Raw genomic sequence first — 26,163 nt, 5'->3', positions numbered from 1 at the left:
GGATGCTGCAGCCTTCGCTTGGTCCTTGCTGCAGTCCCTGCAGCTATCTCAGCCGCTGAGCCTGTTTTTTAATTTTACAGTTAACTGTTTACAGGTTACTTTTCTGAACTGCATGGTTTCAGCATTGCTAGAAACCTCTGCTAAATAATTGGTTTTGATGATATTTCCCAGGAGATCTGGAAAGGAAGGATGGACCTTGGAGTGAATCCAAGTGGCAGCGTCTGGTAGGAAGGGGAAAGGGCCTTGCTGATGCCTAAGGTGGCTTCTCTTCTTGCTCATGCTGCTTCTTGCTCAGTCCAATTTGGTATTAGGGCATGTGGATGAAACTGAGAGTAAAGCTAGACAAAACAACCACTGCTTACAACAAAATCTCACCCTTAGCTCTCATAGAAACTATTAGGGCCACCTAAAAACAGGAGTGAAATGGAGAGTCCCAGTTTGGTTTAATCTGCTGTATTCCCCTGCCTCGTGGGGAGCTCTGTTAATGTGCCTGCTGAGAGCATTGCTCCCACTTCTTTATTTCCAAAAAAGTGACGGATTTTGCAGGTATGTTGGTAGGCCGTTGCCCATAACAGAAGGTGGTCCAAGGCCCTGGAGAGTATAGAGGGGCTCAGCCACTTTCACAGCATCAGTCCCCTTATTTTAAGTACCTTCTCTCCATCAATGCCATCAGTTGTCAGGCTCTTCATATATACCCTGCCTCAACTCTTGCATGAACAATAATATTAATTTAGTCAAGACCATCTAAGGCACATCAGCTTTCTGTTATTCATGAAAGCAATCATCAGCTGTTAGGTAAAGTATGTTTGATGCTAACTCTTCTTGCTCCAATTGCAATGCAGGGCTCGGAGCATTGGGTATTTATAGAGAGAGAAACTTCTAGGCTGGAAGAGGTAGCTCTAAAGAAAGCTCTGGGAGTCAAGAAAGAAGAAGCACGTGCAGGTACTTCAGAGGTGGAAATGAGTGTGAGCATGTCGAAAGTGGAGATGGCAGTAGGGAAAGCCAAGGAAATGGCAGGCCAGGAAGAGACAACAGATGCAGATCTGGAGACCTGGAAGAGAGCAAAAATGATTGCTAGTCCCGAAGATTTTGAGTCTGTCTGGGAGGATGAGATCTATGAGAAAGAAACCAGGGAGGAGCCCAGCATGGAGGCAAAGTGCTTGCCACCTGAGAGAGCAGAGGAGCCCAAAGAGAGAGGTGAGGGGGTAACTGCAAGTGAACCAGGTCTGTCCAGGCCAAGCCAGAAGCCTGAAGAGAAGCAAAGGACCAAGACTTCGGGGCCAGATCTGCCCCAGGGAGAAAGCAAGATGATCCCTGAGGAGTATGTTTCTGCAGCCTCCAAGAAACAGGATTCCAGAGTGCTAACTGCAACCACAGAGTTCATTAAAATTAAAGTGAAGTCTAGTGATGACAACACAGAGACTTCTGCTACACAGAGGATCATCTACTTAGGAGACCTAGAGGGAGATGAGAAGGACAACAAAACACATCTGCTTTCAGAGGCAGGAGGACAGCTTGACTTGGTGGAGAGGCCAGAAACTACAGTGAATGGGCCAGGAGAGGGATCAGAGCCCACAGTACCCATGGAAGAAAGGTCCCAGTCCACTTCCTCAATGTATGAGCAGCAGAGAGCAGTATCAGAAAAACCTGCTGTAGTGCCAGAGCAGCCTGAGACAGGCTGTGATGAGACAAGCCCTGCAGGACGTCCTCCCTTGGAGCAGGAGCACTGTTTGTCAATGAAGCAAGAAGAAGCAACAGCGAGTCTTAGGGGCTGTGAAACACAGGAGAAAGATGAAACCACATTGTGTTCCCAGGAGGTGGGCTCAGATGAAAAGGATCTGCAAAGCCCAGAAGGAGGATTGAAGCTGTGTGCCCTGGAAGGGGAAGGCAGTAGGGCTGAGGACCCTAAACAGAGCCCAGCTGCAGGAGAACATTGGGGCACAGACATCTCTGTGACAGAGTGGAAGATCTCAGAAAGAACCATACCTGATAGGAATGAGGAGGAAAGCTCCAGAGTGGTTCTGCAGATGGAAGAGATAGAGACTAAATCATCCTCTTCAGCTGTGCCTCAGCAGGGCTGCCCTCATACCTCTGCAGGGCTGGAGGAAGATGAACCCAGCACTCCCACCCCTGGGCCCTTTCCCCAGAAACCAGGCCCTGTCCCTGCAGAGCCAGCCCAGGACGCAGAATCCGAAGGCCAAGACCTGTCCCGGGGCACCAGCCTTGTTAGAGGTGTGGGCACACTGGAGGATGTGAACCCCTCAAAAGAGGTGACATGCAGGGAGGCAAGTTCTGCAGTAGGTAAAGGGACTTTCAAGGACGTGAGCCCTGTGACAGAGTATGAAACACCCAGGGATGTGAGTCCTGAACCTGAAGAAAAACCACAAGACGTGGGCTTTGCTACAAGGAAAATACACCAAGATGCAAGTCCTGTTGCAGGAGGACTACACCAAAACATAGACAGTGCAGCAGAGCCAGTCCTGGTCAGAGATCCGGCCACAGGGGAGGATGTCCGAGACTCAAACCTTGTCACTACAAAAGAAGTCCAGAGAATCACAGAAAAGCCACTCCAGGAAGAAAAGCCTGTGATAAAAGAGCTCTCCCAGAACACAGGGCCCAGATCAGGAAAGCTGATGGGAGATGAAGGCTGTGGAGTGCAAGAATTATCCCATGACAAAAGCCTTTACATGCAACAGCAGCCTCCCAAGGCAGAAGAACCAGAACAAAAGACTGAGACCATTATAGGATACCTGCCCCCAAAGGGTCCTGAGTCTGGAGGGCCACTCCACACTGCACATACCAAAGCACAAGAACCGCCCTGGGACTTGGAGTTCAATGTGGGACAAGCTCTGCAAGGCAGGAGCTCTGTGGTAGGAGAACCTGCTAGGGACAGTGACCTTGCTTTGGGGCAGCCACTGCAGCCTCCCAAAGAAGCTGATGTCCTGCACTCCCACTCCACTGTAACGGGAATACGTCAAGAAAGCACGATGTTCCAGCTATCAACCTTCAGTGAAGAGCTGCAAGTGAGCAGTGGGATACAGAAAAGAGGGTCTGGGCCATCGATGTGCACTGATGGTAGGACAGAAACTGTGTCCCAGGAGCACAGAGGTGTCACCAAGGTCCCACTCCTGGGTAGCTGGCAGGACAGTGAGAGCTACAAGAAGACCTCAGTGGCCTCTAAGATTAAGATGTTTGAGCAAAGTGAAGCTGAGCGAAGGGCAGCCCAGGAGGAACAAGAGCATTTGCCTGAAACTGAGACGCCACCAAAAGCAAAGGGGAAGATGAATCTGACACAGGACGTGCCTTTGAGCACAGGCCTCATCTCACCTCTGTCGCTGACAGGTACTCCGGTGGAACTGGCATCCAGTGTGGGCTCATTTGCCCTCAAGGGGCAAGGGGCTAGTTCAGGAAACTCCTCTCAGCCCCTGTCTCTGAAGGAAGATGTGTCTGTTGATCTGGAGCATGGAGAAGACAGTGCTGACCTGGCTTCCCCTGACTCCGGCTGTGAACTCACACTGGCAGAAGCCGTGGTAACTCTTCCAATGAACTGTCCGGATGGAAAGTTCATGCGCATGTTGTGTGGCTCTTTATTTACCATGTCCAGTGGCACCTCACACATCCATTGACTGAGAACAGTCGCTTTGCATCCCCTGTCCTTTTATGTATGTGTGTGCGGTCAGGCTTATTTGCTGAATGCAGACCTGCTGGCCAGTTGGTTCATTGGCTTTTTGTTTTGTGATACGTCCCCCCCGCCCCCCCCGCCTGACATTTTGGCAACCTGGAGAACGCCACTTGCTAAACCTGAAAATGGGCACCCAAGCCTCATGTCCAGGAGCAAGAAAGGGAGATGGGGGGTTGGATTCAGGAGGTGTGGTTCTGCCACAGGTGTACATACACCGATCAGCAACATGTCCACGCTTCCAGCTTCACCCCTGCATTTCTTACGTTGATAACCCTTCTTGCTTAGCGCACCAGCCTCACCCATCCTCCCCTGTCTTCGGCAAGCTGGTGGCTGGATGATGAAATAGCTTTCTTCACTCTTGTAAGCATTAGATCAGCTCCTATAGAGTTAATTTCCTTAAAACTAACCATTTTCTCTAATCCAGAGCAAATCTCAGGAACCAAGTGGGGAAGAAAAGGATTTATCTGACCCGTCTGTAAAATCCAGCATGAAAGAAGAGAATTTAAAGACTGCTGTTCCAGTGGTCTTACAGGTCTCACTGCTGTTTTACTAACTGCTTTTTGCCATAGTATGATAGCTCACCTTAAGCAGCTGAGGACTGTATGCTTCCAGCTCCTCTCCCCCTGGTAGAGCTGTTGTGAATGTATTTATACACACACACACACACACACAAACACATATGCGGCTGTGTTCCTCTTGCATTTGTTTGACACCCTGTTTCTCATACCTCTCAACCTCCCAGCAGTGCAAACAAAAAGTGCCTTTGCCAGCAGAGCCTGGCACATTGCAGGGGATGGCTCTGGCAACAAATGCTTGGACCAGAGTCCAGGAGGTGGGCTTCCCGTGGCATTAGTGGGATGATTTCTAAGGGAGAAATGCCTAGAGCAAGATGCAAAATAAAGCAAACGCATGGGTCTAGATTTCCCATCACTTCATGACAAAATATGGCAAGAAGAGATGTACCCTCTGATGGCAGAGTTGAGAGGTATGTCTGTGTTTGGGGAGCAGCTAGTGGAGGGAGGTGGTCCCTGGGCTCTGATCGTGCTGTCAATTACACTGACCCAACACATGATCTGATGCCTTAAGTCACCCCTGGTTGCGTGAGGCCTTTGGAGGGGGGCTGGTGGGCAGCTGTGGTGTGTCTAGCCCTCCTCCCTCTGGGGCGATGTCCCCCAGTCCCACATGGATGCTCCACTTGGGCTGAGCTCAGTGCAGCTGGCACGCTCCTCTGCTTCTCCTTCACCGTACCTTGCTGATGGGGCCCTTTTCTTTAAAACTCTTCTTTTTTCCCTGTCTTTTTTTTTTTTTTTTTAATTCCCAGTTTTACCGGTGTATGATAGCATTGGCGTTTGAGCTGTTTCTGAATGTCTCTTGACAGAGCTGTTGTTTTGCATACATCTGCTTTCACCAGGTGCACTGATGTGCCTCTAAGCTGGCCAAGCTTTTCTGTGTGACTGACCCTTTTTTCCAGCGATTAATTACCAGTAGGCTTTTGGCAAAGTCAGATTAAATAACCCTTCTCCCGCCACCCCTGCAAAGTTGCTGCTGTCAGAAAGGTTTCAGTTTCCATGCTTGAGTTGTGTTGAACTCTACTCTGTGATGTTCGCTGCAGCCTTTTCTCCTCCTCCTCCTCCCCCCTCTCCTCCGTCAGCGCAGCCCGCGTTGCCGTGCCATGCCGTGCTCACTGTCTCCATCTCTCTCCATCATTGTGTCTCATTCAGAGAGCGGGCTTGAGGGAGGGCACCGAGGAGAAAGCTAAGCCACCTCGGCACAGGGCTCCTGAGAGTGACACTGGCGATGAGGAGCAGGACCAGGAGAAGGACGCGGTGTTTCTGAAGGACAGCCACCTGGCCATCGAGCGCAAGTGCTCCAGCATCACGGTCAGTTCAACCTCCAGCCTGGAAGCAGAGGTGGACTTCACAGTGATTGGTGACTTCCACGGAACAGCCTTTGAGGACATCTCCCGGAGCCTGCCCGAGCTGGACAAGGACAAGAGTGAGATGGAAGATGAAGCCCTGGTTTCCTTCCAGCACACTGACAAAGTAGTTCCTGGACTGGAAGAGGATGTCAAAGACAGGGAGAAAGTCTCCCAGCCCAGCACAGATGTCTCCCAGCCAGAGGTACACAAGGAAGCCGTTCCACCAAGATTGCTTCGGTGCTGTCATCTCTCCATGTTCTCTGTCCTGGTGCTTGGTATTGCCTTCCTGGTGTGCAGTCCCACATCAATTTGGAAGAGCATGCTAGCTTTCTGACTGCCTGGGTTCCTGTCTGGTGTAAATATTTTACCATGATGCATGCTCTTGTGTGTCTTGCATGGTTCTTTCTGTTTGGGCAGGGGCATGGCTCTGTCGCATGTTTTGTGCATCTGCTAACCAGAAGAAGTCATCACTGTCCCTTAATACACTGTGTCTGGCTGCCTACCCTGTCCCCCACACCACTACAGCATGTCAGCAGCTGGAAGGGCATGTTTTGCTAACTGATGGCTCTGGCTCTGTATTTTGCATGAAGTCAGTGCCCAGTTTGTACAGCGAAGAGAAATGTGCTGCCAACTATCCTGTCTGCTCATGCCTGGGCAGGAGAGGTTTGCAGAGTAGCCTGTGAGAGCAGCTCTGAAGGTTGTGGGGGACCAGCCATATGCTGGGAGTACTTATAGCAGGGCTAAGAAAGCTGCATGTGGCACATGTGTGTCTGAGGGGAAGCTGAGCATATGCTGCTGAGAGAGGACAGTAGAGCCAGCCCCACCTTGGATGAAATATAGCATGATCTCTGCACGGGACCAGAGCATCTTCTGCTTGGGCCAGTCAGTGCTGGCCACAGCTCCCCAGCCCCAGCCAGGTGAATTCCCCAATTGCTCTCTGGAGCTGCTCGCAGCATGAGTCCAGTCCTGGAGCCAGGAAGAAGCTACAGAAGAAAGCAAGTTGCCTCTGAGACAGCCCTTGTTTGGAGCATCATGTGCTGCTGGGCTGTGGGCTTGGATTATCAACTCCAGCTCTCAGCAGGGGCAGCTGTCTCAGAAATGCTGGGCACATGCTGGAAACCCAAGTTTCCCCAGGTTAGCCTCTGGCAGCCAAGTGTCACTGCAGCTGTCAGGAACTGAAGCAGATCATAGAAATGCCAAAGGTCACGAGAGAAATAGAATTGGTGGGTGAAGACCAATTTGCCCTGCCCTGTGGTGTCTGTAAATCTGTCAAAAAAAATCCCTGGCAACCTTGGGATGGAGCATCGGGTCTGATTTGAGGTATGTCAGTCCTGTAGGGCTCTTTGCATGGTAGCTATTAGCCCAGTGTAGCAGCTGGGCTCTGCTCTTGGTCTGGTGAGGGCCAGCATGACACGTGCAGGTTGTCACACACAGTGGCACTTGCAGAAGATTACAGTGGGGCTCTGATCAGGCACACTGGTGCAGGAGGAGCACTGAAGTGTCCTCCAGGCAGGGCTGCCTTGGTGCGCCCAGGGAAGCAGGTTTTGTGGGAGCAGTGGCTGACTTCCCATGTTTCTTCTGCAGTCACGAGCCCTGAAAACGGATGCTGTGACTTTTGGCCTGGGGTTGGGCACAAAGAATCCTGAAGACGCCTCTGCTCCTCACCAGATCAGCACCCCAGAGGCAGCCCAGGTGACGTGGCTGGGTCTGTCCTCTTGTGGACCTGCTCTCAGGTGGCTCTGCAGAGCCTCAGTCCAGCAAAAACTGGCCCCAGACACCAGTGCTGTGAGGGCCAGTAGCTAAGCTAAGACCGTTGGGGTTCTCTGCTTTCTCTTGTCTTGCTGTACTCCCCAGAACATCAATTCAAAGCCTGTCCAAAGTTACTCTGCATTTACTTTTCCATGCAGGCACCCTTGAACCCTTCCCCTACACGTGCTTCCCTTGCCCAGCCTGCCATGCTGCAGTGCTGGATGTGGCGATGTCTGCAGAGGGGTCACCGTGTGCTCCGCACTGTGCTGCTGGGCCCACAGGCATTGCTTCCCTGGCAGCAGGGAAGTAAAGCTCCATCTCTGTAGACGTAGCCCCTTCACAGGCACCTCCAGGCTCACGAGGCTGCCTTTGCCTTTGGCAGGTGGAAGGAAGCGCCCTCGGCCACAAAGACACGACAACTGCTGCTCAGGCAGTCACCGCAGAGACTGTGCCAACAACCTCAGTAAGCGGGGCTGGCCCTCACGGTGCTGGGGTTGCGGACATCCCGTGCCATCCCCCTGTTTTGGGGAGGGAGGCTGGAACAGGCCGTGCTGCTGGGGTGGGGAGAGGAAGACCTCGCCTCGCCAGCGAAGGCTCTGGGGCGAGCTGCCCTGCTCCAAAGCTGCCCTCTGGAGCTCGCCGCGCTGGCCTGCGCGTTGTGCCCGAGCTCACCTGCCCGTGTGCTCTTCTTTCAGGATAACACCACCAAGCCTGGGAAAGGGGCTGGCCCCGTGACAGAACTTCGCTCTGTGTCACCGGTGAGTGGGGTACGGGAGGGAGGGAGGGAAGGAGAGGGGTAGGCAGTCCCTCGAGGCTGTGCTGGCCATCCCGCTGGCCTCCTGCCTTCGCAACGCAGTGACTGTGGCTGATCCCATGGTACTGGGCGAGAACAAAAGGGTGCGTAGGTGCTGGGGAACCATGCCTGTGGTGTTTCTCCTGTGGTGCATGTACGCCCTGAGCATCAGCTGAAGGAGGAGGATAATTCCCCAAAATAAAGTAGCCAAGTTCCTGGTGAAGTCTCAAGTGGGCTGAGATACCTTTAGCGCTGAGGGTGCTGCCAGACTACCCGGGGTCATGCTTAATGACTCCTAACTCCCTGGAGGTGACAGCCGTCAACAACCCTGCCCAGCAGCAGCCCTTCCTGTATAAAGCATCTTCCTGCTTGATTATTCCTTTGAAATGGAATCAAGTGTGGCCAAATGCCATGTGCCACCCTATGCTGGTCACCCAGTGAGCCTGGAGCCCAGGGAGGCAGCGCTTGGCTCAGGCTTTCCAGATGTTTCCATGAAAAGCAGAAGAAAGTGCTGCGTTTAGGGACAGAGGAAGCCTGAGAGCCCTGCCTTTACAGTAGCTCTAAGGTACCGATGGGCAAGAGTGAGATGCTGCGATCAAATCATCTCCTTGCTGCAGAGACTTTTTTGTTGGTCTAGGCTTGGGGTAGCTGCACCGCATGAAAACACACATCCAGTCAGAAGCACAGCATGTCATCTTTTCCCTTGCCGTGCTCTCCCTTCAGCAAGGCAGACACACTCACCTCAGCAACATTGTCCCAGTGGGAAGGTCCCAGACCTTTGGAAGCGCCAAGGGAGCCAGTCCTAAATAAAGGCTCCCCCGTGGCAGCCCCTGCTGACACTGCTGCTCTGTCCTGCAGATCACCGGCAGCTCCGCTGGGAAGGAAGTGCTCACCAGCATATTCAGTGCCACTGCAGAAACCCTCTCCACTTCCACCACTACCCATGTTACCAAGGTAAGAGCATCTCCAAAAGGGGCAGCCAAGAGGGGGCTGATGAAAGCCAATGGAGTTTGAGGAAAGTGGAGTTATGCTGGTTTTGGTACAGAAGAATCATAGAATCATTCAGGTTGTAAAATACCTAAGACTTCGGACTTTGTCTTGAAACTTCATCACTGCCTACTTGAAAAAATACTAACGGGTAATAGTCTGAAGGCTGAAACAGGGCAGAAAGTTTTCTCTTCACGTCCCTAATCCAGGCCCCAGGGAGGCAGCAGACCTCCATGTGAAGTGGGTCTGGTCTGCATATTGGGCCTTCTGTTCCCTTCAGAAGGGAGTCTCCCATGACAATGACCTGTCTCTAAGAAGATGCCTTTCCCTTCCTTACAACCTAAAAAAGTGGCTGCTGGCCTGTGGGAGATCATCATCTGGCCCTTTGCTGCACTCCAAGAGCCCCTGGCCCAGTTCAGCCCTGCTGTGCTACCCATTCAGTGCAGCTAGGCATGACTCCAGGGGGTTTCAGACAAGGATAAACTGTGTTAGACTGACTTTGGGTGTTCAGCACCCCCATGGACTGTGCCCTAGTGCCATGCCCACCTCTGTGCCTTGGTATATTGGGAGTGAAGGGAGTCACTGGATCAAGAAGGAAAAGCAAAGCTTGACATTGCTGAATTATTGGTCCTCAATGCAGCAGTGGGGATGGAAGATACTGCATTAGGCTGCCACCAGTGTGTGTGCATCTCCTTGTCCTTGTAACTGGTGTGTGTTAATCCAGGCATACCTCGAGTCAGATCCCTTGTCCAGAAAACCCATAGCACAGCTGCCAGGTACCTCACATCAGTGCCAGAGCACCTCACCTCACCTCAGCTCAACTATGGGACCCATGTTCATGTTGGTATATTGGGTTTATTAGAGATTGGCTCAGGCAAGGGGGAGAGATGTTAGAAAATTAAGGAAGTATAGCTGCATCAGAGGACCTCATCCACAGCCACTTCATTCCCAAAGTAAGTACACATAAATGAAAGTAGAAACCCGGCAAGATTGGTGCTCCACTACCTGCCTGCCACTGGCCCTTTTCCTTTGCTGTTACTCCTCCCCTCCCTGTGACTAGGTGTGTTGTGCTAGCTCCAACCATGCACTGAGTCAAGCTTAGGGGGAGATGCATGAAACAACCAGGGAGTTCCTAAGATGATGCTGGCCTTGTCCCTCCTCTGGTGGGCAGTTACACCTGCCAGGAACTGGTTTGTTGGGTGCTCTCCGACTCCTCTCTTCCACACGAAGACAGAGGCAGCATGATGACTCTTGGTTTCTGAATCTTACTGTCTGTCCTGTGACCAAGTGGCTGCAGGCAAGGCCTTGTGTTAGTGTTTTTTCCCCAGAAGCGTGTAGGCTGCAAGGTGTGGGGCTGAGGCAGGGCACTGGTCCTGGGGGGCTGCAAGTGAGTGCTGTGTCTTCTTCTTGTGCAGACTGTGAAAGGAGGATTTTCAGAGACCAGGATAGAAAAACGCATCATTATCACAGGAGATGAAGATGTGGACCAGGACCAGGTAGGAGCAGAATACCCTGGCTTTGCCCAGCTGTGGCTGCCCCTGGCTATGTCACTCAGTGCTTCTGGTTCTGGCTTGTACATGTTTGGTCCTTCACTCTGAAAACAGAGCCCTGAGGCCCCAAACCTACCAGCACTGCACAGACCATAGCAGAGGGCAGTTGTGTACCTCCAGGAGGTACAGTGGTACTCACGGGAATCCCCAGCTCCATCTCGGAAGGAGTAACATCAGTCATCACCCACTTGGCCTGCAAAAGGACAGGATCGTTTGGTTTATACTGAGCAAGAGTTCCCAGCCCAGCTCCCATCAGCACCTGTTGCAGAAGTGAAGCAGCAGTACAGATAATGTTTCCAGTTGCCTTTTCTCTGTTGCAATACCCTGGAGTGAGACAAGTTCTCCCTTTCTTGCAGTCTTACTATGGGTTGACTCCCTCCAGGTGACTTTGTTTTGCATCTGCCTCCTTGACATAGGAACGAAAAGTGAAAAACTTCTTACTGACATAAATCCCTCAGGCTGCAGGGTCATTTCCCTCTGAGCTAATCCTTTAGGATTTGTTGCTTAAAAAATGAAATTGAAGTTCTAAAATACTTTAAGTGATCTTCAGCAGGCTCTAAAATTAATTTTAGATTTTTTAGAATTATAATAAATTTAGTAAAAACACTATTTTAGTTTTTTTCTAGGGTATTTCTGCAGAGAATCGCTGCTCTTCCTTTGCTTGGGTTTCTGAAGGGAGCCTGGGACATTATGCATCTCTACAGAAAAGACAGCAAATGAAGGGCAGTGCACAAGGCCTCCCAGTGCTGTACAAACACCTGGTCGGTGATAGGTTCCAGCCTTTTCTGCCAGGCCATTACGTGTAGCTTCAGCTTTGAATCTCTGCATCTGTGTCTGCCTGGAATCCCATTCAGCTCCAGCTGTTTTTCATCTGCTGGTTGAGAGCAATGCTAGTACCAGACTTGATGGAAATGTTAATGAATACTTTCATCATTCTGATTTTAGGCACTTGCTTTAGCAATCAAAGAGGCAAAACTACAGCATCCTGACATGCTGGTAACCAAAGCTGTGGTATACAGAGAAACAGAACCTTCTCCGGAGGAAAGAGACAAGAAACCTCAGGTAGGTGGAGAAGTTATCAGGTACAGCTTATACCTGCTGTGTAAGAGATGTATGTAATAAAGTGTCTCTGCATATCCCTTACACCATATCATGTGGAATAACGCAGTGGAGCCCTTTGCAAAGGTTCTTCACTGATGCTTGCTTAGGTCTCCATGCGATTGCATAGGCAGAGCATGCATTTCCACAGTGCATGGGCTTTGCTCACTTTCCTGCTCAAACAGCCCGGGCACATTTCCACAGCTAGTCATGGTCGGTATTTGGGACTGACCCCACCAGCTGCAGGTGGTGGTAGCAATTGCTGCTGCTTTGTGACACAGGAGTGGCAGCTCTCAGCCAGCAGTTCCAGTATGATGGTGATTGCAGGCATGGCCACATGGCTGTGGTTATAAAGCCAGTGCCACATCACCAGAAGCAATGTTGTATATGTCACCTTGCTCTCCTGCTCAGCAGGGGGGTCAGAACCATTTGCATGTAAAGAGGAAGGACCTGCTTATCTCCCTGGGGCAGAGAGTGAGAGAGGTGATACCGATATGGATAGCCTGAAAAACTTGGCAACAGGTTTTGTAAAGTCATTCCCAAGTATCAGATCAGTATTGGCAAAAGAGGTTTTTATAATCCCTGTTCCGCAGGTTGTCCTTTTAGAACCATGCAGGTGCAGGCAGCAGCACACAAGGTTTGCATCTCCCTGCAGGGTACCTCAAAGCAGATACAGCTCCGCACACATTTTTCTCCAGGGCAAAACTGGCTTGAGGAGTCCTGCTCTACCCTTACCCCCTTATTCTGACCCCTTTGCTCCCCGATCAGATCGCTACAGCTATTTTGTAGCCATCTGTACAGCAAGGCCATGGCACCTCTCAACAAACTTCTGTAATAGAGCAGCTAAGGGGCAGAGGAGCATGTTGAAAAAGGGAAGGGGAACTTTTGAAGGCAGCTTCACTACTGAAAAATGTTTGAGGAGCTGAGTTGCGAGCTAGACAATACATTTCAAGAAGCCTCTTGGAAATGGGATTTCATGTTTCTTTATTATATGAAGATTTTCAGTTTGGAAGGTCAGAAAATCTGTCTACTCTTACTTCTTTTAACACAGCACAAATAAGCCTAGACATTTTTGCACCTCTTAGGGAGCCACTCAATTATAATTTAATGGCCTAAAGTAATCAGTGATCCACTGATATCTCCCCCATACACCAACACCAGCTGAGGGAGAACTAAGAGGTCCTTCTAATGACCGACATCCTGGTAAAGAAGTGAAAACAGTGTCCCTAAATGTTTGCAAATTTACTGTCCATTGCCCTCATACAAACAGGAAACCTGTTATAGTTGAATAAGTCAGAAAAGGAACACCCCATGACCAATCATTTTCATCTGCCTTGTACAGGAATCTTGACCAACATGTTCTTGGAAGTCAACATCTGTATTCAAACCTGGAGAACAGTGAAGAAGGAGCCTTCATGCTGGATTTGTCAGCAAGACATAGACATCCTGGCTGCAATGTTTATGGCGAGAGACAAAATTTTTAAAAAAGGAATAGCAAATATATTATATATATATATATACATACACACACACACACACATATATATATATATATATAAAAACAGGAAACAAAATGCATCCTTGCACTGCTGCTATATGCTGGAAATGAATAGCAAACAACACCAACAACAAACAAAACCACCCTCTTTGCAGATAAATTGAAGAATTTACTGGATTGGTGATAAAATAAGATTATAAAAACATAATAATAACAATAATACAATAAGCCACCATCCTGCATGTTACATTAAAGGATACACAATCATGAGTTCATTTGTTGCACATTAAATGGAAAGGAAAACTGCTTTGCAACAAAGCAAGAAATAAGCAAACTGAAATAAAACAAACACAAGCAGAAGCAAAACCATTCCCCACCTCTGGAAAGAAGAGAGAAAAACATTGAGTTTATTACTTTAGAGTTATTTTCCGATTTGGAAGTTTGATTTCACCCTTCTCCTCATTCCATGCTGGTTCTTTTGCATCTTTTGGGGTTCTGTTAACTCTTCCCCTTCTCTGTGCACTTGTCCAACCTCTTGTTCTCTGAAGGTATTTAAGAATTGATTTCATTTCAAACAAAACAAATTATATGTATATGGTTTCTCATTTATAAAAATGCAGCCTGTAGGGGTTTCATATGGATGTGCATTTAAGTTATGTATATTATTATATATAACAAGGGGGGAGGGGGGGAACAATACTGAAATAATTCAACAGCACTGGTAAACATGATGACATTTTTAAATTATTACTTATTTGATTGACTGTGGTTGGTGTATTTTGAGACTCTTAGATCACATTGGGACTCTTAGTCCTGCAAGAAGAGAACAGGGAAGGTGTCAGCCCCTGCTGTTTGGAGGGAGGAAGGGGAGAGAGAGAGGTGGGAGAAGTCCTGCTGACTGATCCACATGACAGAGGAGGGCTGGGTTTCCTGTTGCAGTATGTGGTGTTTGGAAAAGGTTGCTCAGTGGTGAGTTGGCAGGGCGAGGAAGGAGGTTCAGGCTGCTCCTGCAGCCCTAGATCCTCTCCCTGGCTCCCACCCAAAGGCATCAGCATCAGCTGGGATCAAGGTTGCAGCTGCAGGACCATGTTCATCACTTCTCCTCAGCTCATTGAGCTGTGAAGACTTTTGGGTTGTTTTGGATTGATTTGCATTGTTTCTGGACCCCAGTAATGCAATTACTTAAGATTTGTAGTAGGAAGGGTTGGAGGCAGAATAGTTGTTTCTGCCCTGCTTTCCTTCCGCCCCGGCTGCGATGGTTAGTGATGGTGATGGCAGAGCAATGGCAGTCCTTCCCTGTCCTTGCCTCCAGGTGCTGCCCAAGGGCAGGCAGTAGAGAGACCACGTTGTCTCCATCACTGCAGTGTCCCAGATGTACGAGGCTGGATGACAGAGCCTGGTTCTTCTATGTAAGGAGGCATGTGTCAAGGAGATACCAGTGAAGCTGCCTGCCCCACAACTCACGATGACTCTGCCTTTAGAGACAGACCTTCTCTATGGCTGCCTTTGGAAGGGGATTATGGGCCAAGCCCAGGGTCTTGTACACTGTGAACCAGGCAGTTAGAGTAGACTTGGAACAAAAATCAGAAAGGAAAGGAAATTAACACATTTCTGTTTTGGGATTATCTCTGTCTCCTGCGTAAACAGAAGGGCCCACAATTCTGCACCATTTTGCCTTTAGTCTCCCATCCTTCAAATAGACTGCCCAGAAATAGGTGCATTTAACCGGTTTCTGCAATGGATCTGAGGATGACGGTGAGCAGGGAGAGCCTGAACCACTAGGATGTTGTGGGCAGACCTGCCTTACCAAATCTCCTGTCTTGGTCTCTGGCAGCCTTGGATCATCAGCTGCTTGCTATAGTGTCCTCATGAAGTCTGTTCTCCTTCTGGTGTATACGTTTCCCCCACAAGCATTGAAGACTTGAGCACAGGCTACTTGGACAGTGGACAGAGCTGATGGCTGATGCCAGTGCAGTCATGTTCCTGAAGTTGGTTATGGGGTCTCCCTCAGCTTCTGTCTGAGTGTGTTCATCTGCTTGTGACCTGCTGCTTTTAGAGACCGGACCCCAAAACAGAAAGAATTAAGCCAGTTGCAGAGAGGCTAATTTTCTCTCTTTCCTTTTTATATACATCCAAGCCAGCTGTCAATAGCAGTCACACTTTCAGAGGGACACATCGGGTGACAGAGGACCAGTTCTCAGTGCCTGCACAGGGCATCTAGCCCTTCTTGCCTATTAGCAATGACCTGCACACCGTGCTGGTTGTTCTTCAGCACACTGTAGTTTGTACTCAGAGCAGACCATGTGGCTTTGCTACCCTTACAACCAACCACAGGCCACTCTGAAGATAGATACCTGCATTTTTCATCATGTGTACCATTATAAAAATGAAGGTTACTCTTTAAATTAGGGGCCTTACACAGTTAGAATTGATGTGAGTTTGGACTCAGACTAGTTATGTGTGGAGTGAATGGATCCAGTTCCCTGGCTTCCGCAACTTGTTTAATGGGGGGTGACAATGTTCAAAAAAAAAGAAGAAAAAAAAAAAAGAAAAAAGAAAAGGAAAAAGGAAAAAAAAAAAAGAAAAAAGGAAAAAAGTTCACTGCTTGTTCACCTGGTGAGGTGTGGGTTTCTGCTGCTCAGCAACAACTGATGCCCCTGCAGGCTTGGCTCTTGCAGCCTGCCCCTCATGTTGCTGCCGTTCTGGATAGCTGATTACCATTTGTTTTCTTCCAGGGGCCTTTCTGTTGAAAGGAATGAGAGACATGAGTGCCTGTTTTTACCTGATCCCATAAATCCATTCCAAACCTGGCCTGCAATTGCATGAGTAATATTAACAGTAACAATAACAATAAATATTTATTTTTATTTGAAAAGCACCTTACCAACCAGCTGCAGTGCTCTGTTGTTCCTTCACTAACTCCCCTTTTCTCTTCCCTTGTTCTTCTTCTCCCCCCTTCGGTCATACTCCTTTTCAGTGCTCGGTGGTGTATGCGTGTGTGCTCACTGTTCTTGTATTCAATAAAAGTGAAATAAATGTGTTTGATGCTAAACCAGCTTGTGGCCTCATTGGACTCTTTCCCACCAAGAGGATGGACAAGCTGGGGGGTGGGGGGCATGTCCAACCAGGTTTTCTGCACATTAAAACACTGGCCTCTCCCTTGTATATAGCAAAGCCGCCAGTTTGGGTATTGCTGTCTAATGGGGAGGTGAAAGAAAGTCAGTTCTTTATGGCTTATCCCTCAGCCCTGCTGTGTGGCGTGTTTGTATGATGCAGTTAGGAAGGCTGTAGTGGCTGTGAAGATGTTCAAAACACGGGGAGGAGGGGGCTGCGCTTGTCTTTGAGGAGCTTCCCCTGCCCTGGGAGGTGATGCTGCTGTCCGGGTGTCTGTCCCGGGCTCTCGGTCTCCCTGTCCCACCACGGGGCTCTGGGTGTGCAGTTAGGGGCTGACTGCCAGCCTCGGGGGCTGGAAAAGCGACAGTCCTTCCTGGGGGGAGGAGGGACGCGATTTTGGGTCGAAACGAGGCAACTGCTGGCCTTGGAGCGGGAGGCAGCTCTCTAGGAGCAATGGGGGGGGGGGCACAGGAGAAGGGCGCCGGCTGCCAGGCGGGGAGACCTGCGGCAGCGAGGGACTGTGGGCAGGGAGAGGAACCCTGGAGGCACCCTGCGGGGTGCGGGGAGCCCTCGGGAGCCTTTGTGGCCCCAGCGGGCCCGGAACGGCGGCGCTGAGGCGTGGGGCTGCCCGGGCGCTTTCGGGGAAGGAGCGGGCGGGGCGGAGCGGGGCAGGGCCGCCTCTCTCTGCGGGGCCGCTCGGCGGTGGCGGTCGCGGCGAGCCGAGCCCAGCCGAGCCGAGCTGAGCCATGGCGGGGCCGCAGCTGGACCCCGAGCTGGCCAAGCGCCTCTTCTTCGAGGGCGCCACCGTGGTCGTGCTGGGCGTGCCCGAGGGCACCGAGTTCGGCATCGACTACAACAGCTGGGCCGTGGGGCCCCGCTTCCGCGGCGTCAAGATGATTCCCCCCGGCGTCCATTTCCTTCACTACAGCGCTGCCAGGGGAGCCGGCAGCCGGGAGACGGGGCCGCGGGCGGGCTTCTTCCTCAGCCTGCAGCGCCGCGAGGTGCGGGTGCTGCGCTGGGACCCCAGCAGCGAGGCGGTAGACCTGGCGGCCCCAGCTCCCGGGGAGGCTGAGGCCTTCAGGGAGAACCTGCAGGAGATGGACAAGTTCCTCGGGCCCTACCCGTACGAGAGCTTGAAGAAGTGGATTTCCCTCAGCAGCTTCATCAGCGAGCCGGTGGTGAGGAAGCTGCAGCCGGAGAGCGGGCAGATCAGCGCCTTCTCCGAGGTGCTCCCGGTTGCGTCAGGGAAGCGCAGCGAGGACCGTGCAGGGCAGCAGCTGCCCCCGTACGATGCGGGGTGCAGGAGCTATGCCGAGGGCATGGCACGGCTCCCCGAGATGAAGCCGAGGGCTGGCACTGAGATCCGATTCACAGAGCTGCCAAAGCAGATGTACCCCGATGGGGCTACTCCGGAGGAGATAACCAGGCACAGCATGGACCTGAGCTACGCGCTAGAAAAAGTGATCAACCAGCGATATGCCAGCCAGCCTCAGGATTTGCTTGGTGAGTACGGAGTATCCCACTTGGGTGCTTAGGAAAAATGAAGTCGTTTCACTGTAAAAATGAGAGCCCCAGCACGAAGCTTTTGGACCTTGTCCACATGTGGCCTTTTAACTGTGTGACTGCACGGGACAGAGGAAGTTTTTGGGGCTGCAGTCTCTGCAGGGCCTGTATTATTGGTGGTACCAGGGTGCGAGTGCTCACATTCCTAGTGTCTGTTGCTTCTCTTGCTCCTGGGTGCTGCACTAATGCATTTTGAGCCTGGATTGCCTCACATTAAGTCAAAAGCATCCACTGCAGCTGGCTGTGGTTGGGGGGCACTGCAGATCCCCCCCCGGCCAGCAGGCACAGCACGCTGCTGCTGGCGTGCAGGTACCAGCCTGGCAATTTGGCTATGAAATGATTTGAGGACAGAGCCAGTAGGGTCCTGGGAGCATTGAACAGGGCTGAACATTGCAGTTCTCAGATCCTTCTCCCTTTCCTGGTGGTGTGCTGGTATCAGTTCACCCACACGCACTGGCAGGGAGGCACAAGGAGATCCTGTACTGGAGCTGCGCCTCCTGGTCACAGTGCTGTAATTACTTGCTAGCCTTCTCTGACAGCTTGTGATACAAATAAATATCAAATCCGTGGCAGTCCTGGGGGGTGTGTTCAGTGGCAGCATGGACAAAGGACATGAGCCAGAGCGTCAGGATTGCTGAGCTTTGGAGTAAGCCTTTGTTTTTCCCTTCATCCATCTTTTCTATATTAATGTTATTTAGTTCATTCTTTATCAAAATTGTTGTAGACAATTCTAGCATATACAAAGAGCTGATTACATCGTCATATGTTAAGTTTCCCAGAGCCCTGGGAAATGGTGACACCATTTTTCTGGCTGATGCTAAGCATCCAGTGAGGACATGTCCTGGCTCTTAATTCAATGATGGAAAAACATCCATTAATCCAATGCTCACCTCTTCCAGTGTTCCAGCACCCTTCTGCTCAAAGGCATTTGCATTCCTGTATGGCTTTAGAAACCCAGGTACAGGAGGAACAAATGCTTGCAGAGTACCAGCTGTGTCTGTTTTTATAATGGTGTATCCTGAGTGGTTTTAAGAAGATGGACGACACTGAAGTCCTAAGGTAGCTCTGTACTTTGATTTCCAGCACAGTCACTCTCCAAAGATGATCATTAGAGTTACAATGAGCTCTGCCCAGTTATGCTAAAGCTGAAGAACAGAGCATTAGGAAATAGTATTTGGAGTATCAATTCCTGTTAGCAGAATCACTTGGAAGGCAGAATTTTGTTTATATGCAAAAGTTAAACCCAGCAGCTATGCAGTCATTTACAGAGATTTTAAGAGGACGTGTACTTTGGATATTCTTTAACTTATGTAGCTTTTATTTTGTTTTGTTCAATATGTGCAGCTGAGTTGCAGTTTGCTTTTATCTGCTTCCTGATCGGTAATGTATATGATGCATTTGAACACTGGAAAAGACTCTTAAATATTCTGTGCCGTTCTGAAGTTGCTGTTGGAAAGTATCAAGACCTTTACACCAATCTCATCTTTGTGCTGTATCACCAGCTCAATGAAATCCCATCGGATTTTTTTGTGGACATTGTCTCCCAGGATAACTTTTTAACCAGCACTTTACAGGTACGTCTGTGACTATCTCTTGAAAAATGGGAGTGGGAGGAGAGAACTTACAGAAATGCCACTTGCTTGTCATCCCCAAGCTTGATCTGATGATGAGTTTAATGATGAGTTTAATTGATCTTCTGCCTAAAAGAGTTTAATGTATTATCAACTTGAGTTAGTCCACATGTACAGAGGCCAGCAAAGTGAGGCAGTGAGATAAAACACAAATGAAGATAGCTACAACACAGAATGGGGACTGTGTCTGTTTTGTTTTCCTTGCAAATAATGCTGGAAGTAGTCTGGTACATGAGCACAGTTTTAGAGTTCTGGAGCAGCTCATCTAATGTGACTGGATTGTACCAGCATACTTTTTTCTAAAAATGATTCATGCTTTTAGCTGCATTAAGCTGAACAGCTGTGAGAGAGGCTGAGCAAGTGCAAGATGATGTCTGTTGATATTTTTTAATGTATTTATTTTTTATATTTTCTTCCCCCAAATACCATTCATTTTAAAAAAAAAGGGAAAAAAAGTGTAGCATAAAATACTGATGATGATAATTTTTGGTCAGCTTGAATGGTATGATTAGCATGCAGAAGAGTTGAAGTTAAAACTTATTGAGTTTAGGGTATTGATAGTATTTAAGAGGCCTTGCCATTCCTGCTTGTTTTATACAAAGGTGAAGGTTTTCTAGAATCAAATTCTTACTCATAGGAAATCTATGGTTAGTCCAAAATGTAGAAATGCTCTGCTTATACTGAGGTGGGCCTGAGCAAATCTATAAACCAGCAGCAGTAAAGCCACTTACTTCCACTCACTTTAACCATGCGAACAGATCAGCAAATAGAAATTTCATATCTAAGGAAAAACTTAGATTAAAAAAACAAGCCATAACCAAATACACTGGTAAAACTCAGCAATAGAAATTTAATCCCAGCAGGAACCAGTAGTAAGTTATGTTAGAGATGCTTGTGGCAAATTGATATTGCATTCTCCTTTCTTAGGGAATGGTTTCTTTTCTCTAGTTGTAACTCCAAGATCCTGCTGTACGTTTTGGGGAGTGGAGGGGGGGCTGAAGCAGTGCTAGGAGTTGTGTTACCCAGTCACTTCATGTGCACAGTCAGCAGAGTTAACAGTCTTACCTGGATGTGGACAGGTGGATGGAAGTGCCAAATGGGAGAGGCTGGGGGTTGATATCTGTGTGTTCAGCTTTGAGTGCAGCAATTTTATCTTTGGAGTTTGATCTAAAGCAGGAAGAGTGCAGCATAACCTCCACTGAGTATGCAACCTTGACAATGTTTAAAGAAAGAAAGATTGATGAAATAAGTTATGAAATTTAATGTGCAATTCATTGAGGAGAAGTGGGAGGTATAATCTTTTAATTTTTTTTGTCATAGCGGTCTTTCTGTGTAAGGGAGCTGTGTTACCAGGAGTTAGTTTTACACTACAACGATCAGGGAATGGGCAAATGATCATAAGCAAAGCAACAAACTTTGCTGCTCATTGTCAGTGTTTTATGCAGCTGTCAGTGGGTCTCTTCCAAGTAAGAATTTGTTTTTTACCCCAAGCAGTTTTTCCTTCAATTCCATTGTGCAATGAAATTTTTCTTTGACTTCTGAATTATAAATTTCTTCCTATGGAAATAAATTCTGGACCACAAATTTGGTATAGGATCAGGTGTGGGCTGATGAGAAATGGGATTTCAGGATAAATGACCTGTTTAATCGTACACAGGTACTTTAACTCTTAAAATGCCAACAGAAGGCTGTGAATTTATGAAAAGTTTACGGATTTGTGCATTTGAATGGTGGGGAGGAGCCAGCCTCAATGGTTATTCCAGATTTCAGTGCCCTGTGCTGAAATGAATAGCTGTGCTCGGAATAACTGGACTTTTTCAAGAGAGCTCCCATTCCTTTCTTACCTTCAAGACATTTTATTGCATTTCCTCTATGTTTCCTAAGGTGTTGATGATACAATATTACAAAAATATGCTGGGAGATCTCATGGTCCATCCAACCGTGAAAAAAAATAGTATAATTACCTGTTGGCCTTGTTGATTCATGCTGTAAAATTGGATATGTGGCAGATAAAAATTCACAGTCTCTTTTTTTTCCCTTCTGCTCTGCCAGAGGGTTTTTCTTGCTCACACTTAGGTATTGCAGAATTCTGAAATATACTTAATAACATATATACTTCTGCCTGAAACAAAGTTACTACCTTAGTGCAAATATTTCTAAGGCTAACTCAGTGGAATACAAGCAGAACGTCCGTCTGTCTTGGCTGTGGGATGAGAGGCAAAGTGCAGGCTTTGCACTTAGGTTGCCCCCAAGATGTTTTCCAGGATGTCTGATCTTTTCCCAGTGGACCTAACTTTAAACTTTACGTGGTACACACTGTTGATGATGCACAGTTTGTGCCACAGCTGAGTTCTTACTGACATTTGCTCTGTTCTTTTAGGTGTTTTTTTCCTACACATGCAATGCTGCCGTTGAAAGGACCCTAAGGAACAAGGCTGAAAAATTCAAGGCTCACCTAACGAAGAAATTCAAGTGGGACTTTGAGGCAGAGCCTGATGACTGTGCTCCTGTAGTGGTAGAACTTCCTGAGGGCGTGCAGGTGGACTAAGCAAATCACCCACATAAAAACAGCTTTTTAAAGAACTTTGTCTCTACACCCTCTTTAACTTTTCCAGCTTCCTAGAGTCTGTTTCTGCACCTAATTCCTCTTTGTGCTGTAGAAACAAATGTAGAAAACATGGAAGGAGGAAGGATTCATCACCTCATGAGAAGATCAGAGTTACTGGAGCTGTTTGAATACAGTCGTATGGATGCTTTGGACACTTTGTTCCTGTTTTCTAGCTCTTCTGCAGCAACTTCTCATTCTATACTGAACCAACTACTAGACCCTTGGTCTCTTCTGTCCTCCTGGACTGGAGGTTGCACCCAATTCAGACAGAAACTGCATTTAACACTTGGAGCCTTTACTGATCGTGTTTTCTGTCTCAGGAGTGAGGAGTGTAAGCCCACAGTAGGTCATCACAGCTTTTTGCAACCTGAGCCCAAACTGTGAATGGGGAACCTCTGCTTTTCTAGGCTTGTATTACAGGAATATAACCAGAACTGTTTCAAAACTGTTGGAGACTTATGCTGCTTACTGTGATTTATTCCCATGTTGTGATGGAGGACTCAAAGCCACAGCAGAATTCAGGCCTATTTTATACCACTTTTATACCGCTAATACTGATATTTTATACCACTAATACTGAGATAGCTTTTCTTCTAATTCTGTTGAAGCTTTTGTATTTACTGCAGATGCTCTGTTTAGCATGATGTAAACGAATGTTAAAAGTTTGATAATCAGAAATATAGTGACTGGACAATAGTCACACAGGTTTTTTTGGTTTTTTTTTGGAGAGTCACATGAACTGGACACTTCCACTTTGCTGTAAACAGAAATCTCAAGTGCTTTCACAGGTGATGGTGTTTTCTTTCTCCCCATCCCCCCAAGTTAGGCTGTAAGAAAATTCTGTGGGGCTCATTCAGAGCTGCACAAGGATTTAGTCCTGTAACTTGCTTGTTACTTTCTTAGCTGTTAGTCTCCTTCAGGTATTTGTTTGTATGCATGTCTAACAAAATAACATGCTTGTTAGTCTGTAAAGTTTAAAATAAATCTTACTCTCTTGGCTTTGCCTACAGAAGACATCTGTACAAATTTTTTATGAATTATTTAGCCCAAGCTTTTGGTATTATGACACTGCTGTGTCTCTCACTTTGGGATGTCCAGTGTCACAATGGTATCTGTGGTATCAAAGGACAACTCATAGTACAATGGTACATGGCATGATGCAGAGATGTTCTAGGAAGGAGGTATGTGGTGATGTGATATAATCAGGAACTCACCACAGGAATCAGCTGTCACAAGCCCTCATGTGCTGCTTCATTACCATTTCCTCACTTTCCCTATGGGATTCAAACTCCATTACTCTGTTGTCTTGATTTGTCCATTTTAAATACTCAGTATTGGCCAAATGCTCCTAGGGGAGGTTACTCCAAATTGGTGAGTGTTTTGTTCTTAAATCTTTCTTTACATGCTTTTTTGGCCTTGAGATCTTGTATACTGTTTGACTGTGCTCTTCTCCTGCCTTGCTCTTTGTTTGCTTATATCCACAGGGGGTACTGTTTTTGCAGTTGCCATTTGGACAAATAATTTGTAAGGAGTGTTTCCAGGTTTGATGAAAGATGCCTTTCAGTTTGTTGGCTCTTTGCACCAACCTGGTGACTGGTTCTGTTGCTTTGGAGCAGAACAGGAGTTACTGATGTAAGTAAGCAGCAAAGGTAGCATGGAGCCCGGGGGCCTTCCTGTGTGGCAGGGAAACAGGAGGATTAGTGCTCTGCTTTTCTTGGCTCAAAACCAGCCTGTCCCAGCAGCCTCTGTGAGTCTCAGCAGACTGTCCTGGCAGTGCTCACACTTGTTTGATGGATAGGTTACTTTGAATGTGTCTTTGGAAATTAATTAGTGGTTTTTGTTTTTGAGATTTAACAAAGTGTGTAAGAGCCAGATTCCTATAATGAACTACACTGTTAGCAACCAAGAACAGAAAATGTAATTGTCCTTCCATTGTGCTTTTTTTTTTTTTCTTTTTGCAAGGTTGTAATAGCAAGAGGTAATATCTTTAATTAGACCCACAAAACAGGTGGGGAAGAAATAGGCCTTTGGGGAAACTGTTGTTAGATGTGGAACAGAAGCAGTGAACATTCAGCTAAATACAGGTTGAGGTCAGGAGCTCAGAATTCACCTCTGTTATGTGAATCAATTGCATACTTGAGGGGAAGAGGGAAGCTGGCACATACAAAGCAACATATGTTGGTTGTTGGCAAGGGGAGGGGGGTCGTAAATCTGGGAGGGGAAAGAGGAAGGCTGTTATTCTTGCTGAAGTCTACAGGAAGGAGGATATAAAAGGAAAGTTGTAACGTGTAATGGAAGAAATATTTTCTTGCCTTTATATAGCCTGAGGTGATCTGTTGCTATAATAACACCACCCCTTCTTTCCAGCTAAGACAGATATAATAATCTGGAAGCAAAAGAGAGATTTGTGTGTGTGTGTAAATATACATTACTGCAAGCTAATGAAGTGTAAGAGGTGATGTCAGCAATGAATTAGGGTCAGGCTGAGCAGCTTCTGGTGCATTGTGAAATAGCACTGATGTGTGAGGTATGTTGGCTTTCTGATTATGTAGAGAGTTGTCCAGCTGCCAGAGTTGTGCAAATGAGGCAAACTGGTATTGTTTCTGTCCTGTGACTTGTGCTTGCACTGCAAATTGTCTTGAAGCTTGGACTCTGCTCAGTACTGGGTGAGGCTAATCACGTAGAGATCTACCATGACATGAGCTGACCACTGGATACCCTGAAGATGCACTGGAAACCACATCTACAATGCAAAGCTCATTGTGGTTATATTGAACCCTGAGAGCCACCATTCCATTTTTTTCACTTTACTCCTAGGCTTAGTAACATTAGCCAAACCAGAGTTTTGAGACTCAGTGATATTTATTCTGTTTGTGATGGCCTCTGTTCTGCACCAGACTGAAGAGAGTTGCTCCTGTTTCATCGACCCTGCAAATTCAAAGATGTGAAACGATCTAGCTGGGGTTGGAGAAAGCTGCCCTCCCATCCGAGTGCTGTGGCACGCCCTTATTTCATTGGGAAAAGAAATGGCACAACCTGCCCTGCCAGTTAATGCTGCCTCCTTTGCCATTCGACCTATATCTTTCCCACCATTTCCATCGGTTTTTAGGTGGACTGCTGCTGATGGCTTCATTGTGTCACCAATGAACATCTACAGTGTAGTTTTGCAGTTTGTTTTCACATGGGAACTGTCTCACCAGTGTTTTAGCTCCTGTGACAGCAATGCTTGCAAACTTCGCACAGCACCAAGGCCATGCAGTGCTAACGCTGTGCAGACAGGTAGAGGTATTTTTGTCTGCAGTGCAAACTGAAGATGAAACCGAGCAGATGCAGAAGCTGACACTGACACTGCATAGCTTGTTAGTACTGTGTTTTTAACAATCTGAAGTGAGCTTAGGGTTGTTTATTATTTGAAACAGCAACTCTTCCTCAGTCCTTTTTACACTGCTTAATGGTGAGTTGAGTTTGTAGTTATTTGCTGAATGGTCTCTAATGCTAACTCAAGCTTTTCTGTGTATGTCTTATTTCAGTTAAAATCTTCTCTGTTTTTATTAGGCTGTTCTATTGTTAGTGTTGTACCTTTATTTTTCTAATCCAAAAATAAGAAACGATAGATACCTATTTGTCATTTGTGCCTCTAGCAATTAGCAGGAGAGAGATTTTTAAGTATCTTGACATAACATCACCTTTGTTTGGAGCAACGTTTATTTCTGCTACTGCTCAGGTGCACCTTTGACAGCTGGACAAAGAAAATGCCAGCTGTTGTTGATGGAGCTGTTGGCACCGAGCTTCTGGAATATGGACAGAAACGAAACAGAATGTCTTGATCCCTTCCTCTGAAAAAGGAAATAACCTTCCCCTGATAGTGCTGTGCTTTGTCCAGCAGAGCTATGGCAGTGGTTTATTCTGCAGCCCTGTTACTATAAAAGGGATGTGCTGTGAATGGCCATTCCTTCACGATGTGGTCAGCTA

The 26,163-nt window shown here is 47.8% G+C and overlaps 2 protein-coding genes across 16 annotated transcripts in view; both read left to right on the top strand.

The window, feature by feature from the left end:
* The window catches only part of EPB41L1 (erythrocyte membrane protein band 4.1 like 1), a 70,797-nt gene extending 54,467 nt beyond the window's left edge, over positions 1 to 16,330 (top strand). For 4 of the 15 annotated variants that reach the window (XM_068701071.1, XM_068701074.1, XM_068701075.1 and 1 more), the window contains 10 exons: positions 843 to 3,530; positions 4,107 to 4,214; positions 5,404 to 5,802; positions 7,185 to 7,292; positions 7,732 to 7,812; positions 8,045 to 8,107; positions 9,001 to 9,096; positions 10,545 to 10,625; positions 11,625 to 11,741; positions 13,120 to 16,330. In XM_068701071.1, the coding sequence (XP_068557172.1) occupies positions 843 to 3,530; positions 4,107 to 4,214; positions 5,404 to 5,802; positions 7,185 to 7,292; positions 7,732 to 7,812; positions 8,045 to 8,107; positions 9,001 to 9,096; positions 10,545 to 10,625; positions 11,625 to 11,741; positions 13,120 to 13,128 (3,750 nt within the window). In that variant the 3' untranslated portion in view covers positions 13,129 to 16,330. The remainder of the gene's footprint in view (positions 1 to 842; positions 3,531 to 4,106; positions 4,215 to 5,403; positions 5,803 to 7,184; positions 7,293 to 7,731; positions 7,813 to 8,044; positions 8,108 to 9,000; positions 9,097 to 10,544; positions 10,626 to 11,624; positions 11,742 to 13,119) is intronic. The other 11 variants (XM_068701083.1, XM_068701082.1, XM_068701081.1 and 8 more) reach the window with 8 other exon arrangements.
* A 568-nt stretch (positions 16,331 to 16,898) lies between these two features.
* On the top strand, positions 16,899 to 23,203 carry AAR2 (AAR2 splicing factor). The gene is made up of 3 exons (XM_068701087.1): positions 16,899 to 17,892; positions 19,297 to 19,526; positions 21,964 to 23,203. The coding sequence occupies exons 1-3, from the start codon at positions 17,136 to 17,138 to the stop codon at positions 22,129 to 22,131; spliced, it is 1,155 nt and encodes a 384-aa protein (XP_068557188.1). The 5' UTR covers positions 16,899 to 17,135; the 3' UTR covers positions 22,132 to 23,203.
* Positions 23,204 to 26,163: the final 2,960 nt, after the last annotated feature.

The sequence above is a fragment of the Anas acuta genome, chromosome 16, assembly GCF_963932015.1.
Source record: "Anas acuta chromosome 16, bAnaAcu1.1, whole genome shotgun sequence".
NCBI classification, from domain to species: Eukaryota; Metazoa; Chordata; class Aves; order Anseriformes; family Anatidae; genus Anas; species Anas acuta.
The sequence above is the reverse complement of the archived record's forward strand: the minus strand, read 5'-3'. Positions and strand labels throughout refer to the sequence as shown.

What these genes read in the sequence shown, in the direction of transcription:
- AAR2 (XM_068701087.1), top strand. Translation starts at nt 17,136, where the DNA reads ATGGCGGGGCCGCAGCTGGACCCCGAGCTGGCCAAGCGCCTCTTCTTC. An exon ending in CCAGCCTCAGGATTTGCTTG is followed by an intron (nt 17,893 to 19,296) that starts GTGAGTACGGAG and finishes CAATATGTGCAG; the next exon opens with CTGAGTTGCAGTTTGCTTTT. An exon ending in TTTTAACCAGCACTTTACAG is followed by an intron (nt 19,527 to 21,963) that starts GTACGTCTGTGA and finishes CTGTTCTTTTAG; the next exon opens with GTGTTTTTTTCCTACACATG.